Source organism: Sceloporus occidentalis, unplaced genomic scaffold (assembly GCF_023333645.1).
Source record: "Sceloporus occidentalis isolate IW3139 unplaced genomic scaffold, rSceOcc1.0.p SCAF_30, whole genome shotgun sequence".
NCBI classification, from domain to species: domain Eukaryota; kingdom Metazoa; phylum Chordata; class Lepidosauria; order Squamata; family Phrynosomatidae; genus Sceloporus; species Sceloporus occidentalis.
Window position 1 is genome coordinate 8,263,272 of NW_028317010.1, and position 14,404 is coordinate 8,277,675.

At 38.9% G+C, this 14,404-nt stretch overlaps 1 protein-coding gene across 1 annotated transcript in view; it reads right to left on the reverse strand.

The window, feature by feature from the left end:
• Nucleotides 1-14,404, reverse strand: part of LOC149299010 (protein bicaudal C homolog 1-B) — a 75,318-nt gene that overhangs the window by 3,359 nt on the left and 57,555 nt on the right. The window contains exons 6-15 of the mRNA XM_089486940.1: nucleotides 13,803-13,856; nucleotides 10,845-11,039; nucleotides 4,883-5,134; nucleotides 4,136-4,267; nucleotides 3,336-3,510; nucleotides 2,680-2,838; nucleotides 1,912-2,102; nucleotides 1,323-1,461; nucleotides 1,018-1,174; nucleotides 431-596 (exon numbers count right to left, since the gene is read on the reverse strand). Of these exons, the coding sequence (XP_089343066.1) occupies nucleotides 431-596; nucleotides 1,018-1,174; nucleotides 1,323-1,461; nucleotides 1,912-2,102; nucleotides 2,680-2,838; nucleotides 3,336-3,510; nucleotides 4,136-4,267; nucleotides 4,883-5,134; nucleotides 10,845-11,039; nucleotides 13,803-13,856 (1,620 nt within the window). The remainder of the gene's footprint in view (nucleotides 1-430; nucleotides 597-1,017; nucleotides 1,175-1,322; nucleotides 1,462-1,911; nucleotides 2,103-2,679; nucleotides 2,839-3,335; nucleotides 3,511-4,135; nucleotides 4,268-4,882; nucleotides 5,135-10,844; nucleotides 11,040-13,802; nucleotides 13,857-14,404) is intronic.

Genomic DNA, 14,404 nt, shown 5'->3' on the forward strand with positions numbered 1-14,404 from the left:
AGACTGTCTAAATAAAATGATTTGGAAAAGGGTCTCAGCCACCAACTCCTGCTGCTTGAGTGGCCAGAAATACTGATAAATGCTCTTTCTGCATTAAACTTACATGAAAACAGCATATTAAAACAAGTAAGATTTTTAGATGTGAGCAACATAAAGCCACCGTTTCATAAACCAGCATGTTTTCAGCAGGGTATTTAATAAGATTAAAAATCCTGCCTATTCGCAATGTTATGTTAAGTCCATCAGTGTGACACAAGTATATATACATACATGTTTGGGAGACATGGTCGGATGATGCCGGTGTCAGGAGTTACTCAGTTCTGTTACTGTGTATATAGGTGTACAGGTCATCCTTTCTTCCAACCACATCTCTACACATGCACGAAATACCGGATGCCTGCAACCTTCTAACCTACTCTATGATCATTACCTGCGTATTGGCATATGATGACTGTGAATTTAGCCGTACCCTCTCAGAGTTTTGTTGAGCGGCTGCAGCTCTCTCCGCTGCCCGTTCACTTCCAGGGGCCTTTTTATCCGTGACTGGTCCTTCAGAAGAGCTCATCTCAGAATCCGAAAGCATTCTTTCTGTTGTGCTATAAAAAAAAAAAAATATGAAAAAGGGAGGTAAAGAAAGCATTCAACAGCAAAACCTTTGCTAAATAAGCCATTACAGGGCCGGCCCAAGGCAAAATGCCGCCTGGGGCGAATTTTAAAATGCCGCCCCCCCCCCCCTTATCTACTCTTCCTCCCGGCACCCCCCCTTGTACATTACATGCTGGCACCGAGACCGAAGAGGGAGACTCGCCGCAGAGGAGAGAGAGAGGGGCGCCGAGCGGGTACTGACAGCTTGGTAAGCTGGTCGGCGCCCCTCTCTCTCTCTTTCGCTTTAGAAGAAGAAAAAAAAAAAAGGGCTTGGAGCGGCGAAGTGCCGCCCCTTCAAAAGTGCCGCCTGGAGCGGCTGCCCCACTCGGCTCCATTGTCAGGCCGGCCCTGAGCCATTATATGGGAACGTACTGTAAGTGGGAATTCTTGGTGCCTTGTAATAACTCTACTGTTTGCCTCTTTGCGCAGGGAACCTTGGCAGAGCTTAACATCTGTTTCAGATCATTAGTATTTGCAGAATGAGATGGACTCCTCGGCATACCCACTTCGACAAAAGCATCATTACCACCTATGAATTAAAATGGAACAGACATTTAAAGAAAGTTAGGGACATTGATGTATAACAAATTCATGTTTGCATTGGTTAAGACGGAGATGACCAAATATTTAGAGATCATCATGTTGCACATTTGAGACTATAAATTCTGTATAATGACCTTCTGAATCAGATTTGGCATTCACTTGCTCCGGTGAGCCGTGGCTGCTGGACTGTCTTGACGAGTCAGGGAGATTTGGGTTCATAACTTTGTCCCCTAGAGATGATGATGATATTGTCCCATACTTCATGTTTGTTGGCTGCAGAGTTGGAAGATGCAATATTTAATGGCACATTTTTGCTGCACTATTTTCACTTCTACAGTACTAAGTAACCGATTGTATTAAATAAAATGCAGAAATATTTCATCTAATGCGCTCTCATGTAAGGCAATGCAATGTAAGGATGTTAGATAAGTAGAACAATCTCACAGCAGAAGTAGTAGAGGCTACCAGTGGGGCACAGGACAGGCATAAGGCTGTCCTGAATCTAAGACCAAGGACTGATTGCAGTCAGAGTTTATACATCAAGAAAATTGGGCAGACTTGATAGGCCAAATGCTTATCTGCAGTCAAATTTTGTTTCCATCACCAGATAATAAATCTGTGGTGTGCCAGGAGTGGGGCTGTGAGACAGTCCATATTGTATGTAGTTTAATGTAAGGGTTATGAAGATTAAAGGACGTTTAATTTACAGTGTTAAGAATATACCTTTACATGACCATTTAATGCTGATGTAATTTTCTTGCCCTCTTGTCCATTCATATGGACGTCCACGGGCGTTAGACCAGGCGGCGGGGATGGTGTGTTTTGCCCATAATTGGGAAGCCCAGATAGTAGAAAATTGGTTAATGTAGCTTGAGCCGCAGATGGCATCATCAGGTGGGGTATAGCTGAAAACCCTGCATGGTAAAAAAAATAATTAAAAGTTAAGAATATAATATATTGCCGCTAATTGTAAAGTGTGGTAGGCTTATTGTACAAACGTCTTCAGGCTCCATGACTTAATACACAGAAAAACATCAAACGTTCTGGTATGCAGACCAACAGCGGTCTTCATGACCCTCAAGTTCTATGTACTTAAACACATGTATGAAATCTGCTAGAACAAGTCTGTGATGGTGTGTTAGACAATATAAGATGAAGGGACACAATCATTCTCGCTGAACCAAAAGTCGATTCCAGTTTCGTTAGGAAGAAAAGACGTTCTGCTAAGATAGCTTGGCAATTCTATGCTATTTTTCAGAACTTTTTAAAACCAATAATTATGTTTAAAACCACAGTGGCATATGAAGCCGAACAGCACATAAAACTTTAGAAAACCATGAGAAATAATGAAGGCTGAGGACTTTATTTGACCTTCTTTTGAAGCACAAATTACACAAGTGAAAAGTTCATTGTCATCAAGAAATGTGTGGATGGCCAGGTCTTCAACAAAGTAACAAATTGTAAAAAAAAAAAAAAAAAAGCCCAGTTCACCTGCAGCACTTGAGGTGTTGGCTAAGGACGCTGCCCATAATGTTGGACTAGGAGCAGAAGTCGGACTATGTAGCGTGCTAATGGAATTGTTTAGGGCATTCAGCAAACAGTTTTGTGCTGTAGATGAATTAACAGACAGGGCATTGGGACCCAAGAGACCTGTAAGAATAAAGAGAAAAGTGGAACAAAATATAAAGCTAATGTTCTGTAAATGTAACTATTCAAACTATTAGTAAAGCATAACACTAATAACATTTAAACTGGACAAGTGCTCTGAAATTAGAACCATGTCATCCATTTTCCTGACTGTTTATCTCTTTTTATTTAACCAAATGCCTATTATAAACTTTGACAAACAAGGGGAGATTAAAACACCAAATTCGGCAAACTGCAAATAACATGGCTATAGATTCAACTACATGAATGAAAAGATGACCGTTATTGGTATAGGTTTACCCGGGTGATTGGTGGCATTTATTTTTCCCCCATTTTCTTCTCAGTATTGTATAATAAAGTTCAAAACGTTTGCCGAGGCTACAGAATAGATGATTTGGAATATATCCCCATTTATATTTGCAGTGGTGATTTTTTTTTTTTTTTTTTTTTTTTTTTTTTTTTTTTTTAACCATTACAAACATGCAATGCATATTGATTACCTAATCCGGTTAGTCCTAAACCTGCAGTCAAGATATCCAGCCCATGATACGGCATCGGACAGGGTACCGTGGTCGGGCTCGTCATCGTAACCCCACTACTGTCCAGTCCAAGAAGGCACTTTCTAGCTTCATACATATTTAAGGCATTGCGTTCCACACTTTTTACAATCACAGACTGCAAAATATTAAAAACACATTACCCAAATTATAGATTAAACATATAAAACAACATTCTAAAGGGAATTAAGATTGCTGTGTATGGTTACACATCTCATTCATTTTTTTACTTCAATTGTTTCAATGCTATGGATTTGGAAGGTGGTATATGTATCCGAATCCAGCAATGAAATGTTCCAAACAAACCTAATTACTCAAGTTACATTAAAGTTTGATATAAGTTTATAATATCTGCTACAGAGTGCCTGAAAGATCTATATATAATATCTGCAAGAATAACTGCATGCAAACGTCAAGACCAAAAAATATATTTGCATGAAGATCTACATAGGTATAAAGTATAGATTATAGACCCTTCCCACACAAAATTCACACAAACTCCCTAATACTCACATGCACTAAACTGATTATTGGCACCAACTCTGAATTATTCATATTTCCCAATTAATACTAATAGTTCAAAATTAGTTCTACTAATACCAATTCAAAATTAGTAGTATTACAGTCAAATTAAGATATTTTGAACTTAATGATATTAATGAAAAATTGCTAGTATTTATAATAATTAAAAATTAGTGTCAATGATAACACCAATACTAATAAAGCATTAGAGAAAAACTCACTTTGCTCGGTTGTTTCGGCTTTGGTTTAATGCTGATGAAGACATCCAGTTGTTCCATGAGTTGTGTTATATACTGTGGTTCTACTTCAATCTCTTCCTTCATGTCAAACATCAAAACAAGTGGAAGACATCCCTAAGAAAAAAAGCTGCATTTATTATATGAAATCAAGCTTGACACTCCTCTATATTCGTATGTAGTACAAGACAAAAAAACCCACAAACAAGGATTATTCACTGGGTGTTGGACTTGTTTTAATGTAGCAAATATATATTTGCTTTCTTATATGAAGTGGATCATACATGAACAATAAAACTCATTCATGCCTGGGGCATAGGGTAGAATATTTCTGCATAAAATTAGGATTTTACATTTTAGCAGGATTCTGCACAGGAAGTGGAACATGTAACATGAACATTAAAAAAAACACAGACAAGTGTGTAAAACCAGTCAAATGTATTTTACCCATAATTCCCTTCAAACTCTTTTTAACCTTTTACATGTGCTTAAACAGGCGTATTCGGGTATGTAAATTATCTTTTCAGCATTGAACGATCAAAGCCCAAGATGATTAAGGAATGCGTTCTGTAGATCTGGCTCACATCATCGTTTAAGCCGTTTCAGTCTCAGGAAAGAGTGAAAAGTTCCAGTCTATTGAGGCTGAAAGAACCAAAGACGAGGTAAATAGTGTTCACATTCTGCTCGTGTCCAGTTCTCCCGATATGTTCACATGACCCATTATGTACATACCATGAGATATTGTCTGGCAAGACAAACAGATTCAATGGTGCCTTGGAGGTAGACGGTGGATTTCTTTAGTGGGTTATTTGGATCTGGAAACTGGATCTGAGCACCTGTTCTTTGCATGATCTGTTTAATGTTGCCACCATTGCGTCCCATCATAAAAAGGTGATGCTGAGCAGCGATGTCTAGTTGCGTACTGACAGGAATGGCATTGGCCAGGCTGCCAGCGAGGTGTTCGAGCAACAGCGCCGTACCTTCCTATGGAGAGGCAAGCATGACCACATCACAAGTACAGAAGATGTAAGTACAAAGACAAACTTACTTGAGAACACAATTTATACATTATGCAAGTTAGCAAAAGTATACATGAAACCTTATATTTACTTAAGATCTGCTGTATAAAAAGGCCAGAAAATGTAATTTTCTAGGCTTTTGTAGCATAACAGTAGCTTAGCAAAAAGTTGTTCACTGGAAAACGACTTTTGCTAGTTACTGTTTTGTATTTTTAATATGTATTAATTCAGTTCTCTAAATCAATATGGAAACAAAACATTCCTTTTAGCAGATTCCAAATGGAATTAACTTTTAAAACTACATGTAATTAGACAAAGGTGCATATGGCATTCTAGCCATCACCATGATGTAAAGAAATGTTGATATTTCTTCATATTACCGTAAATTGGAGCGCTATCAAAACAGAATACCAAAAGTGCAAATTAAATGTTCTAGTTTTGGTCTATTCCATCAGTAAATGAAACGGGAGAACCATCTGTTGGGTCTTCAGATCATGTAACATAGCAGCACAGAGTCAAAGTAAATCACAGCATTTACATAGTATCCATGTTTTTCAGAGCTCCAAAGAACATAACTGCTGCGTGTGTTTATTGGATTAAATCTTAGACAGTTTATGTTACTATGATAGATGAAGAAAAACTCACGTTTATGTTATTAAGACAGACTAAGAGAAACTGAAATTGGAAAAATCAAAAACAGGCCGCCCAAAACCTTTCTGGTAATTGTGGAGAAGGTGAATTCAGTGGAAAAACAAAATGCTCGTCCGAATTTTGTTCTTACGACGCAAGTTGTATTTACCAAGGAATGTATACAACGTGCATAGTCCAAGATACTCAAGTAACATTTTCCTATATTTCATGTGGATCAGAGTACGGAACATAAACAAATCTGCAGAAAATAAGCTTTAACCGTTTCAGTAATTGCAGCAATGGATTGCTGTATTATATTTATACATACAGAATAGCCAAAAATCATAATGGCGCTACAGAACCTTCTGGCGATTTATAAATACAACTGAATCCATCAGTTTTAAAATTAAGCTTCATATTTTCCAAATAGACGAATCCCCCAGTGAAAGTACAGAACTTCTCAAAACTAATAGTTGCCAAAATCATTCACTGAATTTTGCATTGGACTCCTGTCACTCCAAGTAGTAAGTTGGGACACTTTATAGACTTTGGCACACGGGATTTATGGACTGTTCGCAACTCGGAGGGCAACTTCCTGAGAGAAACAAACAGGCCAGGAGCTCTACCTTTGTATTCTATTGTTTTCGTTGCCTGGAAGGAGGTTAAACCCCTTCAATCCCAGGGGTTTTTGGTACCTCAAAGCCCGGAGCAATTTTGCGCTGTGTCGGTTCAGCGATTATTCACTTTTCCTGTGAATAGTGTACCCATGTAAACTATATATTGTTTTTTCAAGGAAAGATAGAAATAGGTAAAGCGACAGAAAATTCCATCCAAATTTATCAATTCAGGTGTCCTGATTTCAGAAATACCTAATTTATATAGAATTTTCATACTTTTCCAGCACATATAGGCAACATACTATAAGGTGTACATTACTTTATACAAAGCTGTAAAATTTTTACATTAGGTATGATGGGACTGCAACTCTAATTTTAAACAAATAAAACAAACACCCACAAAAGGTATATATTTCTGTAAAGCAGACAACCCAGGCTATCCTATCAAGGGTATTTGGGCATTCTACATGCAGGTATTTGGCCACCAATCACTGTCAAAAGTGGCCACAGAAATTAGTTCCTGCGCTTTTTTCAACAACGCGTCTTCGTATTTTGTAGTATTCTTAGGATTTTTTGTACAGGGTATGTGTTACGGCAGAGAAATCTATCCTAAATTGTTCAGCCGCCTCTCCTGATTACGGAAATACCCCACATGCCTAGTTTCTTTGTGGTTTTCTGGACATTACAGGGCACAAACGGGACCATGCGCGTTATAGATTCCAAACGTGAAATTTTCACATTTTGCTTTAGTAGACCTATGTTTCATTTGGGGCTGTTTAGCACCCCCTTAATTATAAATATCCCCATAAAAGTATATATTTCCGTAAAGCAGACAACCCAGAGTATCTCATCAAGAGCATTTGGACAATTTTCATGCAACCATGTGGCCGCCAATCACTGCCAAAGTCAACCGTAGCAATAATTTCATGCGCTTTTTTTCGCCAACACATCTGTGTTGCTGAGGATATTTTGCACATGGTATATGTTATAGCAGAAAAATCCAGCCTAAAGTTTTCAGCCGCCTCTCCCGATTATGGAAATACCCCACATGCCTAGTTTTTTTGTGGTTTTCTGGACATTACAGGGCATAAGTTGTAACGTGCTGGCATACTGGATACCTGATTACGGAAATACCCCACACGCATAGGTTTTTTATTTTTTGGGTTTTTTTTAATTTGCAGGGAAAAAACAAACAAAAAAAACCTTATGGAATTGTGCCAATTGAAAATAACCCCCTGTGGCTCACCCCAACACAAAAAAAATAAAATAAGTATTAACGGAAATTTAATAATCTACCTTGGTGTGGTAGATCATGAAGCACTCATCGATGCAGAGTCCTGGCAAAGAGGGACAGGAAGGGCAGTGGTACCTGGAGTCCTTCCTAATACCCTTTTTGTAACAGGCTCTGCATCTTTTCTGAGGCTTCTGTTTGGCACCAGTGGTGGGGATTGTAGAAGGAAAATGCCTGCCGGTAAGAGGCATCCTGCACATTAGGTATTGGCTGCTCAAAGAGGATATCCCTCAGGATTTTGAGCTGGAACTCTAGGAAGGTGTAGATCTTCCCAGTGGCACATTTCAGTACATGGCAACCTGGGTGAGGTAAATGGCCACCTTTTTGTACCAGGTCTTTGTCTTACGCAGCACCAGGTACGGCTGCAGACACTGGTTAGAAAGATCTACACCCCCCATGTTCTTGTTGTAATCGGTGATGCACTGAGGCTTGAGCCCCTGAGCATCACCTTCCCCACGTACACTGACAGGTACCACCTTCTCGTTGTGTATAGTGGAGAGGATATACACATCCTTCCTGTCAGTGTACTTGAGGGCCAACAGCTCCTGACTGCGCAGAGCACTGGTAGTGCCACGCCTCTGCTTTGGGTATGTAAGGTTTTTAGGATAACCCTTGCGGGTTGGCCTAACAGTGCCACATGACGGGGTCTGCTGTAAAAATAAAAAATGAAACAAATCTGGGCTGGTGTAAACGTTATCCACCCAGAGGTGGTAGCCCTTATTCAAAAGGGGGACAGCAGGTCCCACACTATCTTCCCACAGATTTTGGGCAGCCAGGGGGATCAAGGTGACTGTCCTTCCCTTCGTAGATTCTGAAGGAAACCGTATATCCCGTCCCACTCTCACAAAGTTTATATAACTTTACACCATACCTCGAGCGCTTGGACGGGATATAATGTTTGAAGTTCAGTCTACCCTTGAATAGGACCAGGGACTCGTCTATAGCCACATTTTTATCGGGGTATAAATTTCAGGGAATTTACTTGAAAAATAATGGGCCTCAATTTATATGAACTGTCTAATTGGGGGTGCTCTCTAGGGGGGCATTGGAAATTGTCACTAAAATGTAAAAATTTTAGGAGCCCAAAGTACCTGTTCCAGGTCATTATTTGGGAAAAAGCAGGGGTGGATATTATGGGATCTGTGCTCCAATATGATCGTATAGTGGGATTTTTCACAATGCCCATCATAAGGGTCAGGGCCCAAAATTTTCTAATTTCATGGGAGTCAGTGGGGTACCAGGTCTGGCTTCTGTCTCCTTGGTCAGCTGCCTGACACTGGGCTGCATAGAGGTTTGTTTGAGCTGCTAGCAGCTCAAAAAACTCTGAGGCAAACATTAAATTGAAAAATGACTTTGGCTCACTAGCATCAATGTCACATCTGATGCCAGGAGTCCCAGTAAAAGCAGGGATTACTGGGTCTATCATATTTGGGGGCACCCAATTATATTTATAGTCAGGCTCTCCACGCCTGGCTTTAGCAGATGGACCCTGGCCATCATCTTCTTCCTCTGACTCGTCATTATCTGACGCACAGCTAGATTCATCAGATATTGGATCAATATCTGATGCAGTCAGAGTGGCATCATCATCAGACTGAGGAAGTCATAAGCCTCCTCAGCGCTGAAGACACGATGCGCCATTGTACGACACCTACCTACCCAATTTCTAAAACACTACACTATCCCCAATTCCCTCTAACCACCCACCAAACCCAACCCAATTTTTTTTTGGGGGGGAGGAAAGGGTGGGTTGATTTTGGGTAAGACAGGTATTTGGGGGTTTATATAATGTGGTTTTGCACTAAACACTGCAGCTCTGTAAGATGATCTCTCTCTCTCCGATCACAATAATGGAGGAGAGAAGAAGAGCATCTGCACTAACGGTCACACGATCGGATGTGGGGCAGTCCCCCAAGGCTAATGACACACTGGAAGGAATGTATCTGTAATAGTTTACCGGCATTCGTGCCGGAAACTGTTACAGCTCCCTCATCGGAGTGATCGAGTAGCCCAGCAGGGTCTAGGCAGACCCTGCAGGGATACCCGATCCTCCCGTGAACTTCCAGGTGACGTCAGTAGTGACGTCACCTGGAAGGGAAAGCGCGATCAGGTATTTCTATCTGTAACAGTTTTCCGGCTTCGCGTCGGAAGCTGTTACAGGAGATCGGGCAGCAGAAAGCAAGCGACGCTGGCTTCTCCTGCCAGGGGGGAGTCCAGGCTGTCAAACGACAGCCTGGTCTCCCGTGCAGCGGCAGGGGTGTGTCGAAGGGATAGACGTACCGGTACGTCCATAGGGGTTTCTTAGTAGGCGTTTTTTGGACGTCCCGGTACGTCTATAGGGGATTGAAGGGGTTAAAGCATGGAATGTTCCATCAACATGGCAACACAACAACATAATTCATTTTTACACCACCTAATTACAAGCTGAATGGAAACATCTGACATGGAGGAACAAATCCCAATGGGTCAATGAGAATCGAACATTGAATTAACTTAGACCCAAAATTGCGATGAATGCAGATGAGCTTAGTGAAATCTAATGTGTTTACTATGGTAGTAAATATGAAATCTGTTTGAAATCTTATTCAACAGCCATAAGATTGGTCTTTGGTAAAAACTGCCAGTGGAGCACTTCTTGCATTAGAATGGAAATATTTTTTTTAAAACAATATTACATTAGGAAAGACTGTTTAGTTTTTTGGATGTTTTTGTTAAAGGCCAGAACACCAAACTGGAAGAACTGTATGTGACAATGCTGTACAATGAAAATAAGAATTTGTATGTCGCATCAAACATTTGACTCTTTCCACTTACCAAATTCCAACCTTCAACATTAGAGGAAGCTGAGCAAGCGAGTGTAATTATAAGCACATGATATGTAGTTTCTCGTCATCCGAATGGCATGCATAGCTCTAAAAAATGTAACTGGAAACTAGGCTTTCGCATCAGCTTGTTCCCCAACTGCTTGAGTTTCACAAATTTCAACTCATACACCACGGTGGAATTCCTCTTACTGCATGAACTATACTACAGCAGGAAAAACACGCATGATTTGCAATGTGGGCATGCTTCCAGGGAGGGTTTCGTTTCTAACAAATCATTAGGGTCTTTGTTTTGTAATTAATGAAAGCAATTACCTTCACAGCACTTGTGTTGTTTTGGGATCCCCTTACAATTACAGTAGCACCATACACCCTTGAGCGTTGTTTGAAGGAAACGGTTATATTGTAAGTCTGGGATATGTGTTGGATGGTGGGAGAGTTTGGATCTGGAATTGGTTGTAGAATTCCAGCAATCGGTAACTCAAACATCAAAACCAAGGGGAGCAGCTCCTGCAAGAAACAAGGATATCAAGTTATAACAGATTGTATTTATAATATAGTAGACTCAGAAGAAATAAAGGATTTACAAGTCACACTTTACAAACATTTATACATGATAAAATGGGATTTTCTTTAAAATTCATTAGCTTTTTTTCTGTGAAATCCCCATACTTAACATATACAAAATTAGTTGCTACGAGCATCTTCTCTTCCCATGCCCCCATGGGCTGATGATGCATATACTGAACCAGCTGAAAACCTGTTTTCCATTCCTGAGCTATTCATTTGTTGAACACATTCTTTTGTGCTACATTCACACTGTAAATGTGGCAAACACTTTTTAGTTTGCAGACGGGTAAGGGCTTGATAAAAAAATATATATAGGGATGCATGTAGAACAATATGTATAAGGGCAATACTGTGCAAAGGATTTAGGCAGCCATGAAAAATGCTGTAAATGTCATAAATATGAAACAGACGGAGGTACCAAATATGAGTTTGATGTAGATTTTTGTTCTATACACTTCCCATTTCGTTAAATTGTAAAAAAAAAAAAAGTAACAAAATGCAAGTGGACAGAAAAAAATTTCTAAATCAACATTCTTCATCGATTCTTCTAGGTATACTCGCACAAAGTCAGATTTTGTAGAAATATAGTTAGGTGTATGATTAAATAATCATACTAAACAAGTGCTAATGATTATCATTTTAACATGTAGGTGGAAACACAATCAACTAAAACAGAAAACTTGCACATGTTTAAGGAAGCCAACAGGTTGGTTTTCCCCAAACATCTTTGACAACTAACCACTGTGGATTTAGGTAGCCTTAGTTGCTAATCTTGCTTCTTACCCAGTTTTATTCCTCCTACACAGCTGCTTGTTTCAGTTAATGATTGTGTTGATATTAAATTGATGATCGCTGCAAATGTACTTAGAAGAATATGGTTTTGAAGGCAAAGGGTGGTCACCCCAAATATTGATTTGATTTGATTTAGATTCTTAAGTCAGTATTATGACTATTCTAAAGCAGAGATGGAAAATAAAATGCCAATATGATTAAGTTTTCATACTTTCAAAATGTTACTTGTGCAAGAAGATCACCGACTCCAACATACAAAATTTAGTATGTTCTCAAAACGAAAATCAGCTTTCTGAAATGTTCTGAAATAACTGTGGGATGCAGGTACGAACCAAGGAATTTCTATTGAACTGGGCACAAAGTAAAACTGGGCTTCTTTTGAAAACATTTTCCAAACTAAACAATCTTTAACGAGTAACTTTTGCCCACGTACATATTGAGCTATTCAACAAACTATCAAAGAGATGATAAATGAAACTGGTACATGCAAAAAGAGGCTTATAATTGGAACGGTAAAATTAAAAAGCTTTAAACATTAATGAATTGGCAACCAAAGTTCCATCAAATAATGTAGACATGTCACTAAAACATCCAAAACATTTTTTTTTAAACTCTTAGAGGAAGTTTTTTCCAAAACTATACAAATGTACTAAGGGTAGCCAAAGAAATCAAAATCCCAAACAGAACACAGAAGGTACTGGAAAAGAAGAAGCTCATACCAGACATTTCTAGAACTAGTTCTGAAACTCTGAACAGGATTTGCAACAAAAGAACAGGATTTAACATCTTCCCAATCATAGACAAAGTGGGATATGCTGCAAAAAACAAAACAAAAACTGGTCCTCGAGAACCAAGGACATTATAGGGAACCGTACATGGAAAAGTAAATTACCCGCTTAGGATGGGTTACACAACCAGAAGAAACTGCACTCAAATCTTATTGCATTTCTATGCACAACTGCTTTAACTCAGCGACATTTGAAGGTTTTTAAACACATATGCCAACATCTCAGTAGTTTTTAGTTGGAGATTGACTAGGAAATTTCCTAAAAAAAAAAAAAAAAAAAAACACCCCAAAAAAACACCTTTACATTTCTTGTTCTGCAACTTTTGTGCATTTTGGTTCATTGTAATGCTGCATGACCCAATTGCCTCTAAGAGAAGACGGTCATGACATTTGTCGATCAGCTAAACTCGTAGCAGAATTCACTGTTCCTATAATGGTGGGTTGTAGCAAAGAATCATCAACCCATGAAACTGCCTCTGCCATGCTCGAGTGTTGGTGTGCAGAAGTATTTTCTTGCTAGACATAAGGCCCATGTTCCCCAAAATGTGGCACTTCTGACTTATCTGTTCATAAAACATTGTCCTAGACCTCTTCAGGAACATCTACATGCTTTCTGGCAAACCCTAGCCAATGCATTCAATGTTCACCTCTGCTTTGTAATTCTGGCAGGGCAGATGCTCTAAGGGAGATTAACTACTCTCCCAAACCTTCTCAATGTCATCGATACGGCTCTAAACATGATCTGGAAGTCTAACCCTTTGAAATAGCTGTGTAATGCTTACCAGACCCATATGCATCAGGGAAGCCTTTTAAAAATAAGAGTGTTGCTTTAGGTCCTAGGTGATTAAACAAGCAATAAACGTTGGTACCATTTGTGTGCAAGAATGTAGAAATTTAGAGGGCCATACTTATAGAAAACCATAAATCAATTCTCAAACAAATATAGCAGGATATGTACTTATGTAAACAGTTACATTACAGGAGATACCCACCATACTATTACTAGGTAATAAACCTTACATTTTAAGATAACTCACTATGTAACAGAAATGCAAGAATTGGTAAACACATTTCTTCCCCTTTAATGTTGTATGTATCCATTCTGCAAGGTCTTACATACTTACCCTTATTCTTACTCTTGCAGACTCCACACCAGCTGGCTGGCCTGCAATGGACACCTGCAAACACAAGAGCATCGAAACTTCAGGTAATATATATATATATATATATATATATATATATATATATATATATATATATATATATATATATATATATATATATATATATATTGTATGCAACTTGTAAAAAATTTAAAAAATGAAGCGTGAGGCCCATACACCAATACTACTCAGAGTTGCTCCACTGGGTAAAACAGGAGCAATGCCACAAAGCTCATCCATGATGTTGCACACTCTGTCATACTTATCTAGCCTACTATATTTGTTACTCCTCAAAATGAATTCAATTTTTGCATAGTACCTGTGGAAACCTCAATTTTTTTTATGCAATCCATTGCTACCATAGGCTACAGAGGTATAATGACTGAATATATTACAAGGATTTAGTCTATAACACAGAGAGCCACCTTGTAAACCAAACAAAAACACACAATGCATGTCCTACAGTACATAAAACTATAAGTTTCAAAACACCTCCTTTGACAAGCAAACCAAACACTATAACCAGAATATTTTGGTTTGGTTTTTTTTCAAGATAATCTTTA